The sequence below is a fragment of the Galleria mellonella genome, unplaced genomic scaffold (assembly GCF_026898425.1).
Source record: "Galleria mellonella isolate WM207_F2 unplaced genomic scaffold, CSIRO_AGI_GalMel_v1 utg789, whole genome shotgun sequence".
NCBI classification, from domain to species: Eukaryota; Metazoa; Arthropoda; class Insecta; order Lepidoptera; family Pyralidae; genus Galleria; species Galleria mellonella.
Window position 1 is genome coordinate 62220 of NW_026442155.1, and position 16853 is coordinate 79072.

Sequence of the window (16853 nt, forward strand, 5' to 3'; positions counted from 1 at the left end):
TGAATAGTCATTTTAAATAGTCATTTTTGAATAGTCATTTTTGGAGTAATTTTTGAATAGTAATTTTTGAATAGTCATTTCGAAGGCATTTTTTCATAGTCATTTTTGAATAGTCATTTTGAATAGTCATTTTGCATAGTCATTTTGAATAGTCGTTTTTGAATAGTCATTTTGAATAGTCATTTTGAATAGTCATTTTTGAATAGTCATTTTGAATAGTCATTTTTGAATAGTCATTTTGAAGTCATTTTTGAATAATCATTTTTGAATAGTCATTTTGAATAGTCATTTTGGAATAGTCATTTTGGAAGTCAGTTTTGAATAGTCATTTTTGAAGTCATTTTTGAATAGTCTTTTTTTTTTCATTACCGCCCATTCGGAATGCAATTTCAGCTAAAAAGAACGGGCAATAAACTCAGCAGTTGCTTCTTTGAGTGGGTATGTCTAGCCCATTCGTATTTCTGTCATGAAGCTGTTGCCTTGTCATGGCTGTATTTCGATGTGACGAGTATATCATCAATGTTATGTCAGCCATTAACTGTCCACTGCTGGTCATGAGTCTCCTTCTTGGGGGATTTTACCAGTACTTACCAAGCTTTTGGCTGGTTGGTTGGTTGGTTTTTGGATATGTTTTAAGAGGGACGCTGCTGCCCATCCCTCGCCCTGCCTTAATCGCCTCTTACGACACCCATGGGAAATAAAGGGGCGGCCTATTCTATGTTGGGACCGACACGGGACAAATAAAAGTATTGTACATGATTCTATATTTTTTTTATTACAACATTATTAATTATTTATTTTTATTCTATATACACAAATCAATTTTATTGTTAAGAGTTTAGCAAACATTTGATTTTACAAAGGACATATTATATTTTAATATAATAACTGCCGGTTTAGCTTACGTATACACAGATAGATAGATAGATACTCTTTATTGTTTCCTCCATAAGATTACAATAGTAAACTTATTATCGATATAAACGATTACAAGAAATAATCACAATGAGAGAACAATGGGCGACCTTATCGCTAAGAGCGATCTCTTCCAGGCAACCTTTGGATGGTGAGGAGTAATTATAAACTGTTTGATTAGAGGCACGATGAAGATCCTATTATTAGTATAATTATCTAGAGAAAGTTAGACTAGTTTCAGGATCAATTCGTGATCCTTAATCATGAGCGGCTGTGACGCGGCGCGAGGCTGAATGCGCGCCTCGGCTCACTGAGCGCAAGCTGTAGACACTCGGGGACCGTCAGAGATAAATTAAACCGGTATTTATTACATTAAAACCAAATATTTTAACACTAAACCTACCGACATTTCATATATACCTAACCTAACCATGAGCGGGGGGAAAGGGATTGTTAGCAATGGAGTTTGACAGCCCCATTGCTAGCAATATGCCCTATTAAGTCGACCTCCACATGGTTCCCCCTGGAAACCATCGTGAACAATTCTTGTTGAATTCGTCACGATGGGCTAACTGACCTGCTTTCACCGTCACCTATCATCCCTCACTGGTGCCCCGCCAGCGTATACCATTCCATTATCACCCATTAAGAACCAGTCATGAATGGGCAAATATAGAAAATATCATATAACAAAATGGCGGGACAGAGATTCGAATACGGGACCTCAAATATGCAAAGCACAGTCACTGCGCCATGAAGATCGTCGATAGAAGGGGAGGGATTGCTAGCAATGAAGTTTGACAGCCCCATTGATAACAATATAGCCCTATTAGGTCGACCTCCACATGGTTCCCCCTGGAAACCATCGTGAACAATTCTTGTTGAATTCGTCACGATGGGCCAACTGACCTGCTTCATCCTCACCTATCACCCTTCACTGGTGCCCTGTCAGTGTATGCTGATAACACAGGCGGGGTAACCATTTCACTGTCTTCCATTAAAAAAAAAAATACCACATCAGATCGACCTCTACGTGGCCTCCCTCCCTGGCATGTATAATGGTTAATTCTTCACGTTGAACCAACTGGTCTGGCTTCATCCTCACCTATCATCACATGGATTGTAACCCTCTGAGCGTGCATCCCGTACTGCTATTTGTTGTCAAAGCAAAGTGCGGAAATGAAGCGGAAAAATACGCGATCAAAGGGTTAATAAAGTCTATTAGCCCCATGGCTAGTATGTAACGTATCCCATCATGTCGACCTCCACGCGGTTTCACTTGGAAACTACCGTGGTGGATTCTAGCAGAATTCATCATTGTGAGCCAACTTATCTGCTTTCATCCTCACCAATCATCTCTCACTGGTGCCCCGCCAGCGTACACCGATAGCGCATGCGGGGTTACCATTCCATTTACACATTTTTTGTATACAACTTAGAGGGCAAACGAGCTGACGGCCCTCCTAATGGAAAGTGATAACCGTCGCCTATAGACATGAGCAGTACCATGGACATAACAGAGTATACTGTTTCGCCCATGATACCCCCCATGCGTTGCCATTCCTGAGGACTCAGGTGTTATTCCTCCGTACCCAGTAAATTCATGTATATTAAAAACTCATCCCTCACTAAACCATTAGCACGTGGGGTTGCCATTCTCTCTTCATGCACTAAGATAGTCCTTGATAATATTTTGAACACGCAACACTTAAAACACGTTCTCTTAATATTCCCCTACGTGTCCACTATTGATAAGTCTTGGAATAGATTCTCTTCCAGTTCGCTGGTGAAGGTAGGACGGTCGAAGCCTCTGGGGCGTTCCCGAGTATGACTCCTGCATCAGACAATGAAAGGATGAGTGGTTTTCTTTCTGTAAAAGGATGACTTTGAAGCATCGCATATAACTAAAGACAACCGGGGGGAAAGGGATTGTTGGCAATGGAGTTTGACAGCCCCATTGCTAGCAATATGTCCTATTAGGTTGACCTCCACGTAGTTCCCCCTGGAAACCATCGTGAACAATTCTTGTTGTATTCATCACGATGGGCTAACTGACCTGCCTTCATCGTCACCTATCATCCTTCACTGGTGCCCCGCCGGTGTATACCGATAGCGCGGGTGGGGTTACCATTCCATTATCACCCATAAAAACAAACTAAAGACAACCGTGGTGGTATACTGCAGGGGTGGCCAACTTGACTAGACCCAAGATCTACTGTTTACTGACGAAACCCTGTACGATCTACCAATTACATTTTTTTTTATACAACTTACAATGGCAAACAAGCTGACGGCCCACCTGATTGAAAATGGTAATCGTCGCCTATAGACATGAGCGGTGCCATGGACATAACAGAGTATACTGTTACGCCCATGATGCCCGCATGCATTGCCATTCCTAAGGACTCAGATGTTATTCCTCTGTACCCAGTAAATTCACGCCATATCCCACCTTTCAAACCAAAACACAACCATGCAAACACAACTGTTTCACGGTTGAAACACGAATGGAACAGAGGTATCCAAGCAATCACTTCACATCAGGTGGGCCGTCAGCTTGTTTGCCATTCTAAGTTGTATAAAAAAAAAAGAACGCTGCTGCCCATCCCTCGTCCTCCTTTAGTAGTCGACACCATGGGAAAGGAAGGGGTGGCCTATTCTATGCCGGGACCACACGGGACATATAATATGTATTTAGTTATGTCTATCAATTGCTTATCCGCAGTATAATCTTTGTTTATGTAGTTTGGAACCAAATGGAACTGTGTATTATATTTAAGAGTATTTATTTATACGGCCCGCCTTATGGTGACTACCCAGCCCATGAACACCTCCAACACCAGATCACTCTTGTCTTAACAACCCTTGTGACATGAAGATCTGAAGTCGAGAATGACCAGTAACTTTACTGTCACCTCTCACCTTTCAAACCGAAAAACAACCATGCAAGAAAGAGCTGTTTTTAGGAAAAAAAAAAAATAGAATTTAGACAGGACAACGGAATCGATTCTCAGGTACGATTTCTCTAAATCTATCTGTTAATTTAATTCTTTAAATGGGGGGAAGGGATTGTTAGTAATGCCAGTTTTATTGCTAGCAATATACCCTATCAGGTCGACCTCCACGTGGTCTCCCCTGGAAATATCATCGTGCCGAATTCCACGTGTATTCACCACGATGGGCTAACTGACCTGTCTTTTCATTCTCACCTATCATCCCTCACTGGTGCCCCGCCAGCGTATACCGATAGCGCAGGCAGGGTTACCATTCCATTATCATCCATTAAAAAAAAACTTTAATTTCATAGTCTTAAAGCATTAACAATATGTCATGAATATTCATCACTGCTACGTATGATGAAGCGTTTTCAGCGGTAAAGCGACTGCTAAGTCATTAATAGACGATCACACACAACATCAACCAGTCACAAGAGGGGGGAAAGAGATTGTTAGTAATGGAGACTGAGAATCCCATTGCTAGCAATATACCCAACCAGGTCGACCTCCACGCGGTTCTCCCTGGAAACTATCATGGTTAATTCCTGATGAATTCATCATGACGGGCTAATTGGCCTGTTTTCATTCTCGTCTATCACCCTTCACTGGTGCTCCGCCAGCGTATCCCGTTAGCGCAGGCGGGGTTACCATACCATTTTCACTCATAAAAAAAAACCAGTCACAAGAGACGCTCATCACGACATCGCGAGAACGCCAATCATAACGCAGGAGAAATTTACATGACCTTTCAGGTTTCAAACTGTAACCTTACTTGCAAAACAACCTTCAGCGCTGTATATCAAATTTATATTAGGTACATTAACGCTTCAAAATAATTTATTTTTATTTGCCCTAGTTAAACCGCTTCAAATACTAGGTGTATTTATTCATCATCATCGTCATCATATCATCCGTTCATCATCAAAACGCAAACGCACATCATTAACACATAGTTACGTGAAAAATTATAATATTTTTTTTATATGAATGCATTAAAAATATATCTCATATTTAATAAATTATTTCGTCATAATCGTAGAATACTGACGGATCTATATATCGTCATAGTGGTAGAATACTGACGGATCTTTATATGTAATCTTCGTCAGATCCGTCAGTATTCTACGACTATGACGATATGGTCCTTAGAATAATTATTGTGTTATAAAATCAAATTAAAATTTTTAAAGATAGATTTAGAGAAATGACATCCTAAAATCGACCACATTCTGTCTGTCGGTTCAGATACCTCGATCAATAAAATATACATATTTGAAAACATTCATTTATTTATTTCATAACAAAACATTTTTGTATTTAATAAATAAATTTATATCACAACTAAATAAGTTTATATACATATGTTTACAAAGTATAAAAATATATACTTAGGGCGTAGCTTAAAAAATATATAGTTGAAATAACATATTATTTCGATATTAGATTCTACGTATTGCTAACTTCAGGCTGCAGCTGAAAATCAGTGGTTTGCTTTTAAGCAAAACTATCACTGAGCTGTAGCCTATTTTCGGTCACTGCGACACACTTGGCGAAAACATATTTCCATACTTCATCTTTTGTTTTACATTAAAAAAAAAGTGTAATTAATTTGATTGTATATTTTTTTTATACAACTTAGAATGGCAAACAAGCTGACGGCCCACCTGATGGAAAGTGGTAACCGTCGCCTATAGACATGAGCAGTAGCATGAACATAACAGAGTACACTGTTTCGCCCATGATACCCCCCATGCGTTGCCATTCCTGAGGACTCATAAATTAATTTACATGTGTCATAAATGGCTCAAATAAAGTGTTTATCGTATCTATCTATCTAACTACTGCTTATTTTTATTCGTAAAACTACACAAATAATTAAAAACACAACACGAAATAGAAATTAATTAAAAAAATATAATTATAGGCATATAGAGTCATATGTGTTACAAAAATTTATTATATTACAAATGTCTTACATATAATTAATAAATAATAATAATAATAAAGTATTAATCTTAATATATCAGTTATTCTATTCCCCCATGCACAATTAGTATATTTATTTTTAATTTATTATTAAATATAATAAATATGGCACACTTGTGTCTAACAGGAAGCATAATGCATAAATTGACAAAATAACTGCTTTAAAATGCAATGAAATCTACAAACAGCTTCATCCTCAACCATCACTGCTCACTGAGGAGAACAAGTTGTTGGAAGAAGTTTTTTTTTTTAATGGGTGATAATGGAATGGTAACCCCATCCGCGCTATCGGTATACACCGGCGGGGCACCAGTGAAGGATGATAGGTGAGGATGAAGCAGGTCAGTTAGCCCATCGTGACGAATTCAACAAGAATTGTTCACGATGGTTTCCAGGGGGACCACATGGAGGTCAACTTAATAGGAGGGCATATTGCTAGCCATGGAGCTGTCAAACTCCATTGTCAACAATCCCTTTCCACACTGTTAGGGGAGGTTAGTTCACACTGCTATCAGGTTGATCTTCTTAACCCCTGGGAAACCCTCGTGGTAGGGGGGAAGGGATTGTTAGTAATGGGGAAGTTAGTCCCCATTGCTATCAATATACCTTATCAGGTTGATCTCCACGCGATTCCCACTGGAAACCATCGTGACTAATTTATCGTTAAATTCGCCACGATAGGCTAACTGACTTGCCTTATCATCTTCACCAATCATCCCTCACTGGTGCCCCACCAGTGTACACCGATAGCGTAGACGGAGTTACCATTCCATTATCATCCATTAAAAAAAACCATTGTGGTAATTTTTTTTATACAACTTAGAATGGCAAACAAGCTGACGGCCCACCTGATAGAAAGTGGTAACCGTCGCCTATAGACACGAGCAGTACCATGGACATAACAGAGTATACTGTTTCGCCCATGATACCCCCCATGCGTTGCCATTCCTGAGGACTTAGATATTATTCTTCTGTACCCTGTAAATTCACGCCATATCCCACTCTTCAAACCGAAACAGAGCCATGCAAACACAACTGCTTCACGGTAGAAACACGAATGGGACAGAGGTGCCCAAGCAATCGACTTTTGTACAAAGTCTCCTTGTTAATTCGTCACGATGGACCAACTAACTTGATTTCATGCTCGCCTAGTACCTTGCTGACAAAAACCGATAGTACAAATGTTGTTACCATTTCATTTTCATCCATTAAAAAAACATACAATATAATAAATATACTACAAAATTAATTACACTACCCATACATTATACAATTTTACATACACTTAAAATACAATCACTTTTACAGGAACAATATAACATAATTATATTATGTATTACTAATATATCACATATAATTCCCATTACCAGGCATAACAGATTTTGAGTTGGTTAAAACATGAATAACTCCGACTGCATCTTCACTTGCATAAGTGTATTTAAGTGGGGCCAGATGGGCCATACCCAGCACAGAACTGTCTTATGCCCACTCCAGGACAGAGCGAAGCTTTCAATTATGTACAAAGACATATCTGAGAGTACATAATCTTTTTTTTATATATATGTTACTAAAATATTACTGAGATACTATTACTGTTAACGTTATTCAAGCAGATCCGCGGGACTACGCTAGTTTATTACATTAATAAGTGTCTAAGATTATTTAACCAACTCAAAACACAGCGTACTCCAAGTCATCATCCCCGAAGGCCGCACCCACCAGCAACTAGGTGAGAACATCAGCGTGCCTGATGGCGTACCTCTCGTAGAAGTGCATCAGCTCGAAGCAGACCTCAGCCAGGATGAGAGCGATCACCATCCACTCGAGCCGCACGTGGTGCCTGTCCGCCGCCCACGAGGACAGCAGCTCCAGCAATTCCACACAGTGGGCCAGCCGCTCGTTCAGAACCTGGGCGGAAGTTACAATTTAGATCGAAAACATAGGTAGAATATAGAAATATTTTTTTATTAATTCATAATGATGTCTGAGGTACACATTGGACCCATGGGTTTTTTTTTATGGATGAAAATGGAATGGTAACCCCGCCTGCGCTAACGGGATACGCTGGCGGAGCACCAGTGAATGATGATCGATGAGGATGAAAACAGGCCAGTTAGCCCATCATGATGAATTCATCTGGAATTAATCATGATAGTTTCCAGGAGGAACCGCGAGGTCGACCTGGTTGGGTGTATTGCTAGCAATGGGATTCTTAGTCTCCATTACTAACAATCCCTTTCCCCCCTGGACCCATGGGTTTTTTAATGAATAATAATGGAATGGTAACCCCTCCTGCACTAACGGTATATACAGGCAGGGCGCCAGTGAGGGATGATAGGTGACAATAAAAAGATAGGTCAGTTAGCCCATCGTGAAGAATATACCTGGAATTCAGCATGATCGTTTCAGCAGATGATGGTTGACCTGACAGGGTAATATGTAGTAATATTGCTAGGAATGAGACTGGTAGTCCTTTCCCCTCTGAACCCATGGACTATAACGGATGATACCAGAGAGAAATGACAATTGAGAATGTATTACTTGACTACATCCTCGTTTCTCATTATTGTCACCGATTAGTTGATTATTTTGTTTAATTCCACTACCACTCGTGTGCATGTGACTGCCAACATTTGAGAATTGACTTATACAACTTAGAATGGCAAACAAGCTGACGGCCCACCTGATGGAAAGTGGTAACCGTCGCCTATAGACATGAGCAGTACCATGGACATAACAGAGTATACTGTTTCGCCCATGATACCCCTCATGCGTTGCTATTCCTGAGGACTCAGGTGTTGTTCCTCTGTACCCTGTAAATTCACGTCATATCCCACCCTTCAAACCGAAACGCAGCCATGCGAACACAATTATTATTATTAAACTAACCCTGGTCCTCCTCGGTATGGTGAAGTACGCGACGGTGCTGGAGTAGAGGCGCTCCAGCTCCTCCTGCTCCCAATAGAAGTCCGGCGTGTCCAGCAGATCCGACTCCACGTTGAGGGTGTGGCGTAAGGCGAACAGCTCGCCCAGTTTGCGTACCACCTGCCATACAATTACAACTGGTATTTATACTCTATATGTTACAGCTGCCAAGCGTGGCAACTGTAATATAATGTAAATAGGACTCTATTTTCCGCGCTTAGCCTGTCATTTGGGCCGTTGTGCGTATGAGTCGTGGCTAGTACAGCCAACCCAACTTCGTCCAGAAGCACAGAAGCTTCCTGGGAATCTTCACAAGCCTCACAGAGCGACCTCACCGTTCCGAGGATATCTAAACGTTGAGGGGCCACAGGTTCACATTCGTTAAGGATTACGTGAGCAGCCGTTTCTTCGGCGTCGAAACAGCCTCGACATAGAGGGCTGTCTGTGGCTTCTATTGTGTATAAATGTTTGTTTAATGGACAATGACCCATTATTGTCCATTATTTTGAGGTTTTTCCTATTAAGTAGTTAACATAGTTTTGACGTATGGTCCCAGCATAGAATAGGCCACCCCTTCCTTTTCCGTGGGCGTCGTAAGAATCGACTAAAGGAAAGCGAGGAATGGGCAGCAGCGTCCCTCTTAAAACATCTCTAAAAGCCTAACTGCGGTTGCCAACCCGCCTGCCAAGCGTGGCAACTACTGGCAAAACCCCCCAAGGTGAGGCTTATGTTCAGCAGTGGACAGTTAAAAGCTGATATGATGATGTTGATGTTATAGAATGGTATTAGGTCAGGGGTCGGCAACCTACGGCTCGTGAGCTATGTGCAGCTCTTTGGATGTGAAACTGCGACTCTTTAGTTCCATACACAAATAATATTTATTTTATAAAAAAATATCATACTGAATCAATTAACGAGGATTAGGCACTAAACTTTATTTATGCAAATACTATTTGTTATCTATTATTGTTGGCATGAAACATTTTTGTGGCTCCATAACTTTAAAATTTTGCCAATTGTAATTTTTTACTCTTTCGACTGAAAAGGTTGTCGATCCATGGTATAAGTAGCAGGGCACTAGGAAACAACAGGAAGTCGGAAGTGAGAAGCAGGTAATTAAGAACGGGAGATAAATAAATGGGAGAGAGGATCAGAAAGTACGAAGAAAGAAGGGGAATGAAAATTAAAAGCAGAGAATTAAGAGTGGTAATCAGAAAGTTGGAATCTAAGAACAGAAAATGACGAGAAAATAATAATAATAATAATATTTATTTTTATACAACTGATTCGATACATACAGAGAGTATACACATAGATCTCACACAACGTGATAGCTTAACAACTAGAACATATTAAATCTTAAGATCAGACCAGAAAAATAAAGAAAGTACACTAGTTATTCTGTGAAACAAATAAATGACAATCGCCACCCACCAATGTTAGTTTTTTACATCAAAATAGACAGTACAAAAATGAAATGAAATGTATCTACTTTGTAACATCAACGCCAAGTAACGTGAGGGTAGTTTAGGCAACGAAAATGTTTTATGATTATGAACATATTTTATGTTTATCGTACCTACTCATAAAGATTCTATTTTATATAATGCAAAGGTAGGTAAGGTAAATGATATTAGAGTTGGAAGCTGAAGCCATGAAGTTGAAACTGGGATTTGGGAGTTGGGAGCGACGATGAAAAAGTTGGAAGGAGAATCAGAATGTTGGAACCTAGGATCAGAAGGCTAAGAACGGAAAACAATAACTTGGAATCCGGAACCAGGATGTTGAATAATGGAAGCGAGTAATTTAGCAAGCAAAAATCAGAGTAATGGAAGTTAAAAGCAGGGAAGTTTGGAGCAGTAAAGAAGGATTCAGTCGATAGAAGATAGCTGGGACCCGGAAACAAAATATTTTTTTTAATGGGTGACAATGGAATGGTAACCCCATACTGCGCTATCGGTATACACCGGCGGGACACCAGTGAAGGACAATAGGTGAGGATGAAGCAGCAATCAGTTAGTCCATCGTGACGAATTCAACGAGAATTGTTCACGATGGTTTCCAGAGGGAATCACGTGGAGGTCGACCTAATAGGGCACATTGCTAGCAATGGGGCTGTCAAACTCCATTGCTAACAATCCCTTTCCCCCCTGCAACAAGACATTGGAAGCTGGGAAGTGGTTGGAGAGAGGTGTAAGCTGTAGAGCGCGTACCTCCTTCTTGTCGACCTGGGCGATGCCGGTGCGGCGCATGCGGCGCGTGTGGTAGCTGACGGCGGCCGCCAGCGCCTCCAGCCGCGCCTCCCACGCGCCCAGCCGCGCCGACTGCGCCATCGCCTGGCTGCCGAGCACCATTCATTACCAGATTTAACGCACCATATATGTGTACATGGCGCTTCACTTCTTTTTTTTTTATTTTTATAATGATAATGTAGTTAGTCCTCGGACTTCCTCTTCCTCTTTTTCCCTCTATTTTTCCTTCTACTATGCTCTTAAAAAGGAAGACCGAGGAGTAACTACATGGGACAGATAAAAGAAACACTAGGTGTCATGTCGTATAGGGAGGTCAAGGATATGGCCTGGGATAGAGCTGGCTGGAAGAAGATGCATGAATTAGTTGCACCGACAAGAGGAAACTCTTAAATAAAAAGAGAGAGATGATAATGTCATTGTCAATTGTGATCATCTTCTATTCAGAGTTTATTTTTTTTTTTTTTTTCTTTTTGATCAGTGTATTAAGTCTTCTAACTGAAAAATGGGTATTGGCGACCTGCATGAATGCTAAAGTTGAATGAGGTAAGGGGCCGCCTGAAAATCAGCGCTATATAGGTACATCTCGCTGAAGGTGTGCATATATAACAAAATGTATTGATTTTTTCTCTTTTTGTTGTTTATTTTTACCTGTAATTATTGTTATTGGTAATAATCTATATATCGATTTTCATACCGTGTGCTCCCAGCATAGAATTAACTGTAGGAAACTTTTTACTGTAGGACTCAAACCTCTCCTGATAGAACGATATAAGGTCTTGTCTCAAGTTTCCCTTATTTTGCACTTGTGTAGTGTTTTGTTGCAGTAGTCGCTTATTATAAAGAACACAGAACTAACAAAATAAAAATCAAAAAAATATATAAATTGCCATTCTTACCTGAAGGTATACCTCTCCAGAGAATTATCCTTATTTGGCACCATTACAAAGCACGACTCTTGCAAGTAACACTTCTTTCTGGAAAAAAATACCCAAAAATTCCAGATGTTTTATAACCAAAAAAAATCTAAATAAATAATTATGAAAAATATTATATGTCTAAATGTATGTATTTTTTTTATGGGTGAAAATGGTATGGTAACCCGCCTGCGCTAACGGGATACGCTGGCGGAGCACCAGTGAAGAGTGATAGGTGAGAATGAAAACCAGTTAGCCCATCATGAATTCATCAGGAATTAACCATGATAATTTCCAGGGGGAACCGCGAGGAGGTCGACCTGATTGGGTATATTGCTAGCAATGGGATTCTCAGTCTCCATTACTAACAATCCCTCTCCCACCTAAATGTATGTATTGTGTATTTTAATAAACTTGTAAGCATTTACGAAATTGCAAAAATCTTACAAATTAAAACACTAAATAAATAATCAAGTTATAATAATAATAATAAATATTTTTTATTCAAATAAACTTAATAATACATATATACATACACAAATAAACATTTTTTAATAGGCCATTCTTTTTTTATGAAACTACCGCCCAATTCGGAATGTAATTTCAACTGAGAGGAACAGGCAAGAAATAGACCTGTTGGTTTTTTTTTTTTTAGATAAAAGTCAAGTTTACAACAATAAATTGTGGATAGATAAAATGACTATCACAGACTTCGTATTGAGAAAATAAAGAACTAGATAGCTAGTTAAAAGAACTAGTTCTAAAAAGTTTAAAAAGTACCTCTAAAAAAAATATTTAATTACAAAAATTTATTATACACTACAGGAATTTTTCAATGAGAAAATTTAATTGTATTTGTACCTATTTGTTTCAATGTAATAATGTTTTATTTATTTTATGTTAATCGACGATACATATATATAATGTAAAAATTTTGTTATGTACTTTATGAAATATTTATTAATGTGATCGCTGCGCCCTACCAGGGTTCGTGTCGATTCTTTACCTTTAATAACTTAAGACCTAAATTGTTACAACGTGAAATAGCATTAAATTTACAGAATAACATAATTTGTACTCTATTATTAATTACCCTAGCATATAATTTGTTTTTGTTTTAATGTTATACATATCGAAAGCTATTTATTTTGTATACGCGCTGTATCTGAATTTTTTATGTACTCACCATCACCTTTTTTTGTGAAAGTTTTCATCTGTATAATTTGTACTGCTCGAGGTAAGGGTCCTGGTGACTTGTAATACAGGTTTAAGACCTAGTACAGGCACCAGCTCCCACAAATAATATTGTTAAAATGTTTTGCAAGTTATAGATATTAAGTCCTAAATTGTTTGTGGTGAGAAATATAATAATAAATAAATAAATAAATTAGCACTTATATGTATGTATTAAATGTGATGTATCTTGTACCCAATAATAATTTTGCATGCTTTAGAATATAAGGCGAACATTTGTCAATATCTGTAAAAAACAATGTTCTCGCAAATAAAGAAATCTAATCTAATGATTGAATTGAATTGAACCTACGCGTTTGGTTGATAAAAGTAACTCATGACTTCTCTCTCTCTATCCACCACTTCTGTTGGGTAGCTCTCGATTTCGTATCTGAAATTACATACATACATATATTAAGGTTAGATATATGGTTATATATATATTTTTTTTTAAGTTAAAGAAGCAAACGAGCAGACGGTCCACCTGATGGAAAGCGGCTACCGTCTCCCTCACCAGAGGGAGACTTTGTACAAAAGTCGATTGCTTGTGTAGGGTCCCATTCGTGTTTCAACCGTGAAGCAGTTGTGTTTGCATGGATGTGTTTGGTTTGAAGGGTAAGATATGGCGTGAATTTACAATGTACAGAGGAATAAAATCTGAGTCCTCAGGAATGACAACACATGGGGGGTATCATGGGCGAAACAGTATACTCTGTTATGTCCATGGTACTGCTCATGTCTATAGGCGACGGTTACCACTTTCCATCAGGTGGGCCGTTAGCTTGTTTGTCATTCAAAGTTGTATAAAAAAAACCCTTGAAGACCTGCAATACGAGAAGAGTTGCTTGTGTCTTGCTTAATACATAATGGAAGGGACAGGTTAGCCAAAACGAAAATAGCTGATTTAGATGGTCCGAATCGACGGTAGATTAGTTTCCCACCGGAAATGGATCACAGCCATATTATAATTAACTATTCGTAATTTTGACATTTAAAAAAAAATATATTTTCCGAAATGAATTTCCACTGATGTTTAGTTCAGATTAATAGTCTTTTAATGGGCGATAATGGGACGGTAACCCCGTCTACGCTATTGGTATACACTGGCGAGACACCAGTGATATTCTGACGAATTCAACTAGAATTAGTCACGATGGTTTCCAGGGGGAACCATGTGGAGGTCGACCTGACAGGGTATATTGATATTAATGGGGCTATTTGACCCCATTACTAACAATTCCTTTTCCCCCTTATAGTTTGGATTCACTGTTTCACTTTTTTGTCAATCTATCCCTTACACTCTGTATATAATATTAAAGTTTTTTTTTATTGGATGAAAATGGTATGGTAACCCCGCCTGCGCTAACGGGATACGCTGGCGGAGCACCAGTGAAGGGTGATAGATGAGAATGAAAACAGGCCAGTTAGCCCATCATGATGAATTCATCAGGAATTAACCATGATAGTTTCCAGGAACCGGGAGGAGGTTGACTTGGTTGGGGATATTGCCAGCAATGGGATTCTCAGTCTCCATTACCATTTTCACCCATTAAAAAAAACCTGTAATGTTGATGCAATAAAGTGTTAAATAAAAATAGAGGTATTGGTGATGATATTAATGAAAAAAAAAGTTTTGATCCCTAAAAACTCATCATTATCCCCCTACTAGTAGTCTGTAAAAAATAAAATATTAAAATAGACAAAAAGAGAATAAAAAAAAAATTCTTTCTTTGTCAACTCAGCAGCTAATTAATTAATTATCCTGATCTAATTTTGAGAACATGAAACTTACTTTTTAATGAAATCCAACACATTGGACGCCTCCAACTCGGAGCAGTTCCAAAAAACAACTGCACCCTCACTGAAGAATATGATCTCGCGTGGCTCATCACCAACTCTGTATACAGCATTGGCGACCACCACATCACCTATCTCCTGGGCTTGCAGTCTGAAAACAGAGAATGGATCGTCAATTAAAAATGCATCTATTTCACAACTGTGGAGCATAATTTGTTAACCCTTTGCACTGGGGGGAAAGGGATTGTTAGTAATGGAGACTGAGAATATGCTAGCAATATACCCAACCAGGTCGACCTCCTCGCGGTTCCCCCTGGAAACTATCATGGTTAATTCCTGATGAATTCGTCACGATGGGCTAACTGGCCTGCTTCATCTTCACCTATCATCCTTCACTGGTGCCCCGCCGGTGTATACCGATAGCGCGGGTGGGGTTACCATTCCATTATCACTCATAAAAAAAATCCATTCATTTTACATGAAAAATTAACAAACATCCATCTGTCCTCACAAACTTTTGTACTTTTGCTCTCAACTGAAAATGCATTCCGAATGAGTGATGGAATCATAAAAAAAGTTACTATTAAAAAGTACTTGTAAATATAAACTCGCTTGGATAAAAAATATTATTATTTCAAATTCATAATATAATAGGATAAAAGAATTTAATTTTTATTCATACCTTTATTAACTGCCATTTTATACTATGGTATATGTTACAAAAAGCAGAAATAATCCTAAATAGCATGCATCATTAATATATTTGCACAAATGGCTGTCTATATTTCATACTAGCTACCCACCTCGGCTTCGCACGGGTGCACACTTCATCACATCATATTAGAAATTTCTAAAATTATCAATGTTTCTCTACAATTTTATGCATGTATTATACATATAAACCTTTCTCTTGAATCACTCTATCTATTAAAAAAAACCGCTTCAAAATCCGTTGTGTAGTTTTACAGATTTAAGAATACATAGAAATGGACAGACAGCGACTGCGGCTTTGTTTTATACTATGTAGTGATAACTATGTAAATAACAGTTTGTAAATAAATACAAGTGTTTTGTATACAAGAAAATTATGTATTGCATCATAATCATAAAAACAACTGAAAACCTTACGTTCCGGGTTCGTACAGCTTCTGTTGCAGAAGAGCTTCCTTCAGGCCCTTGAGATCGTATGAATTGGCCGTGGCATACGCCATCGTCAAATAATGTCCCTCTTTTTGCGGCAAATCTGCCAATGCCGCTTTTTTATGAATAGTCTTCTTTTTCAACGGTATACTCGAATTTTCCAATGCCGCAGTAGGATGGATAGCATCACTGGAATAATTTCTAACATTTCCTCTCCGGACAATGGAAAATAAATCGTTTTTTGAAAAGAAAATGTTTGAATTGGTGTAAGCAGTCTCGGTGGAAATAGTTACGTTCAGACATCTTCCCGAAGATGTCCTTAGCATATTAAACGCAATTCTTGATAAATACACTGTCATTGTGTTGATTAAAAAATAAAAGTTGAAAAAAAATATTTTATTGCCCAAGTATTACATAAATTGAGGTTATGCGACTATTATGACAGTTTATTTTTTTACTGTTTTTTTTAACAATTTTTTTAATTCTACCTGAAGTTCTTGTTTTATTATGTCAGTATTACCAGTATTTTATCAGTGTTACCAGTTCTCTAAAATTTGTTTTATTAAACAGTAAAGAAAAAATCTTAAAATGCCAAATATTATTAAGCGAATTCAAGAAAGGAAACTCACAATTTGTTTATTTTTTTTTTTATGTGTATGTTTTACGCGATATGTTCTACCATGCCGAATTCATTT

General features: G+C 38.4%; 1 protein-coding gene across 1 annotated transcript; it reads right to left on the reverse strand.

Moving 5' to 3' along the window:
* Positions 1-817: 817 nt before the first annotated feature.
* LOC113515292 (required for meiotic nuclear division protein 1 homolog) lies at positions 818-16649 on the reverse strand. The gene is made up of 8 exons (XM_052901727.1): positions 16147-16649; positions 15014-15169; positions 13535-13612; positions 11971-12048; positions 11036-11162; positions 8787-8942; positions 7657-7805; positions 818-2749 (listed from the first exon to the last, which is right to left on the reverse strand). Exons 1-8 carry the CDS (start codon positions 16515-16517, stop codon positions 2650-2652), a joined length of 1215 nt encoding a protein of 404 aa, XP_052757687.1. The 5' UTR covers positions 16518-16649; the 3' UTR covers positions 818-2649.
* Positions 16650-16853: the final 204 nt, after the last annotated feature.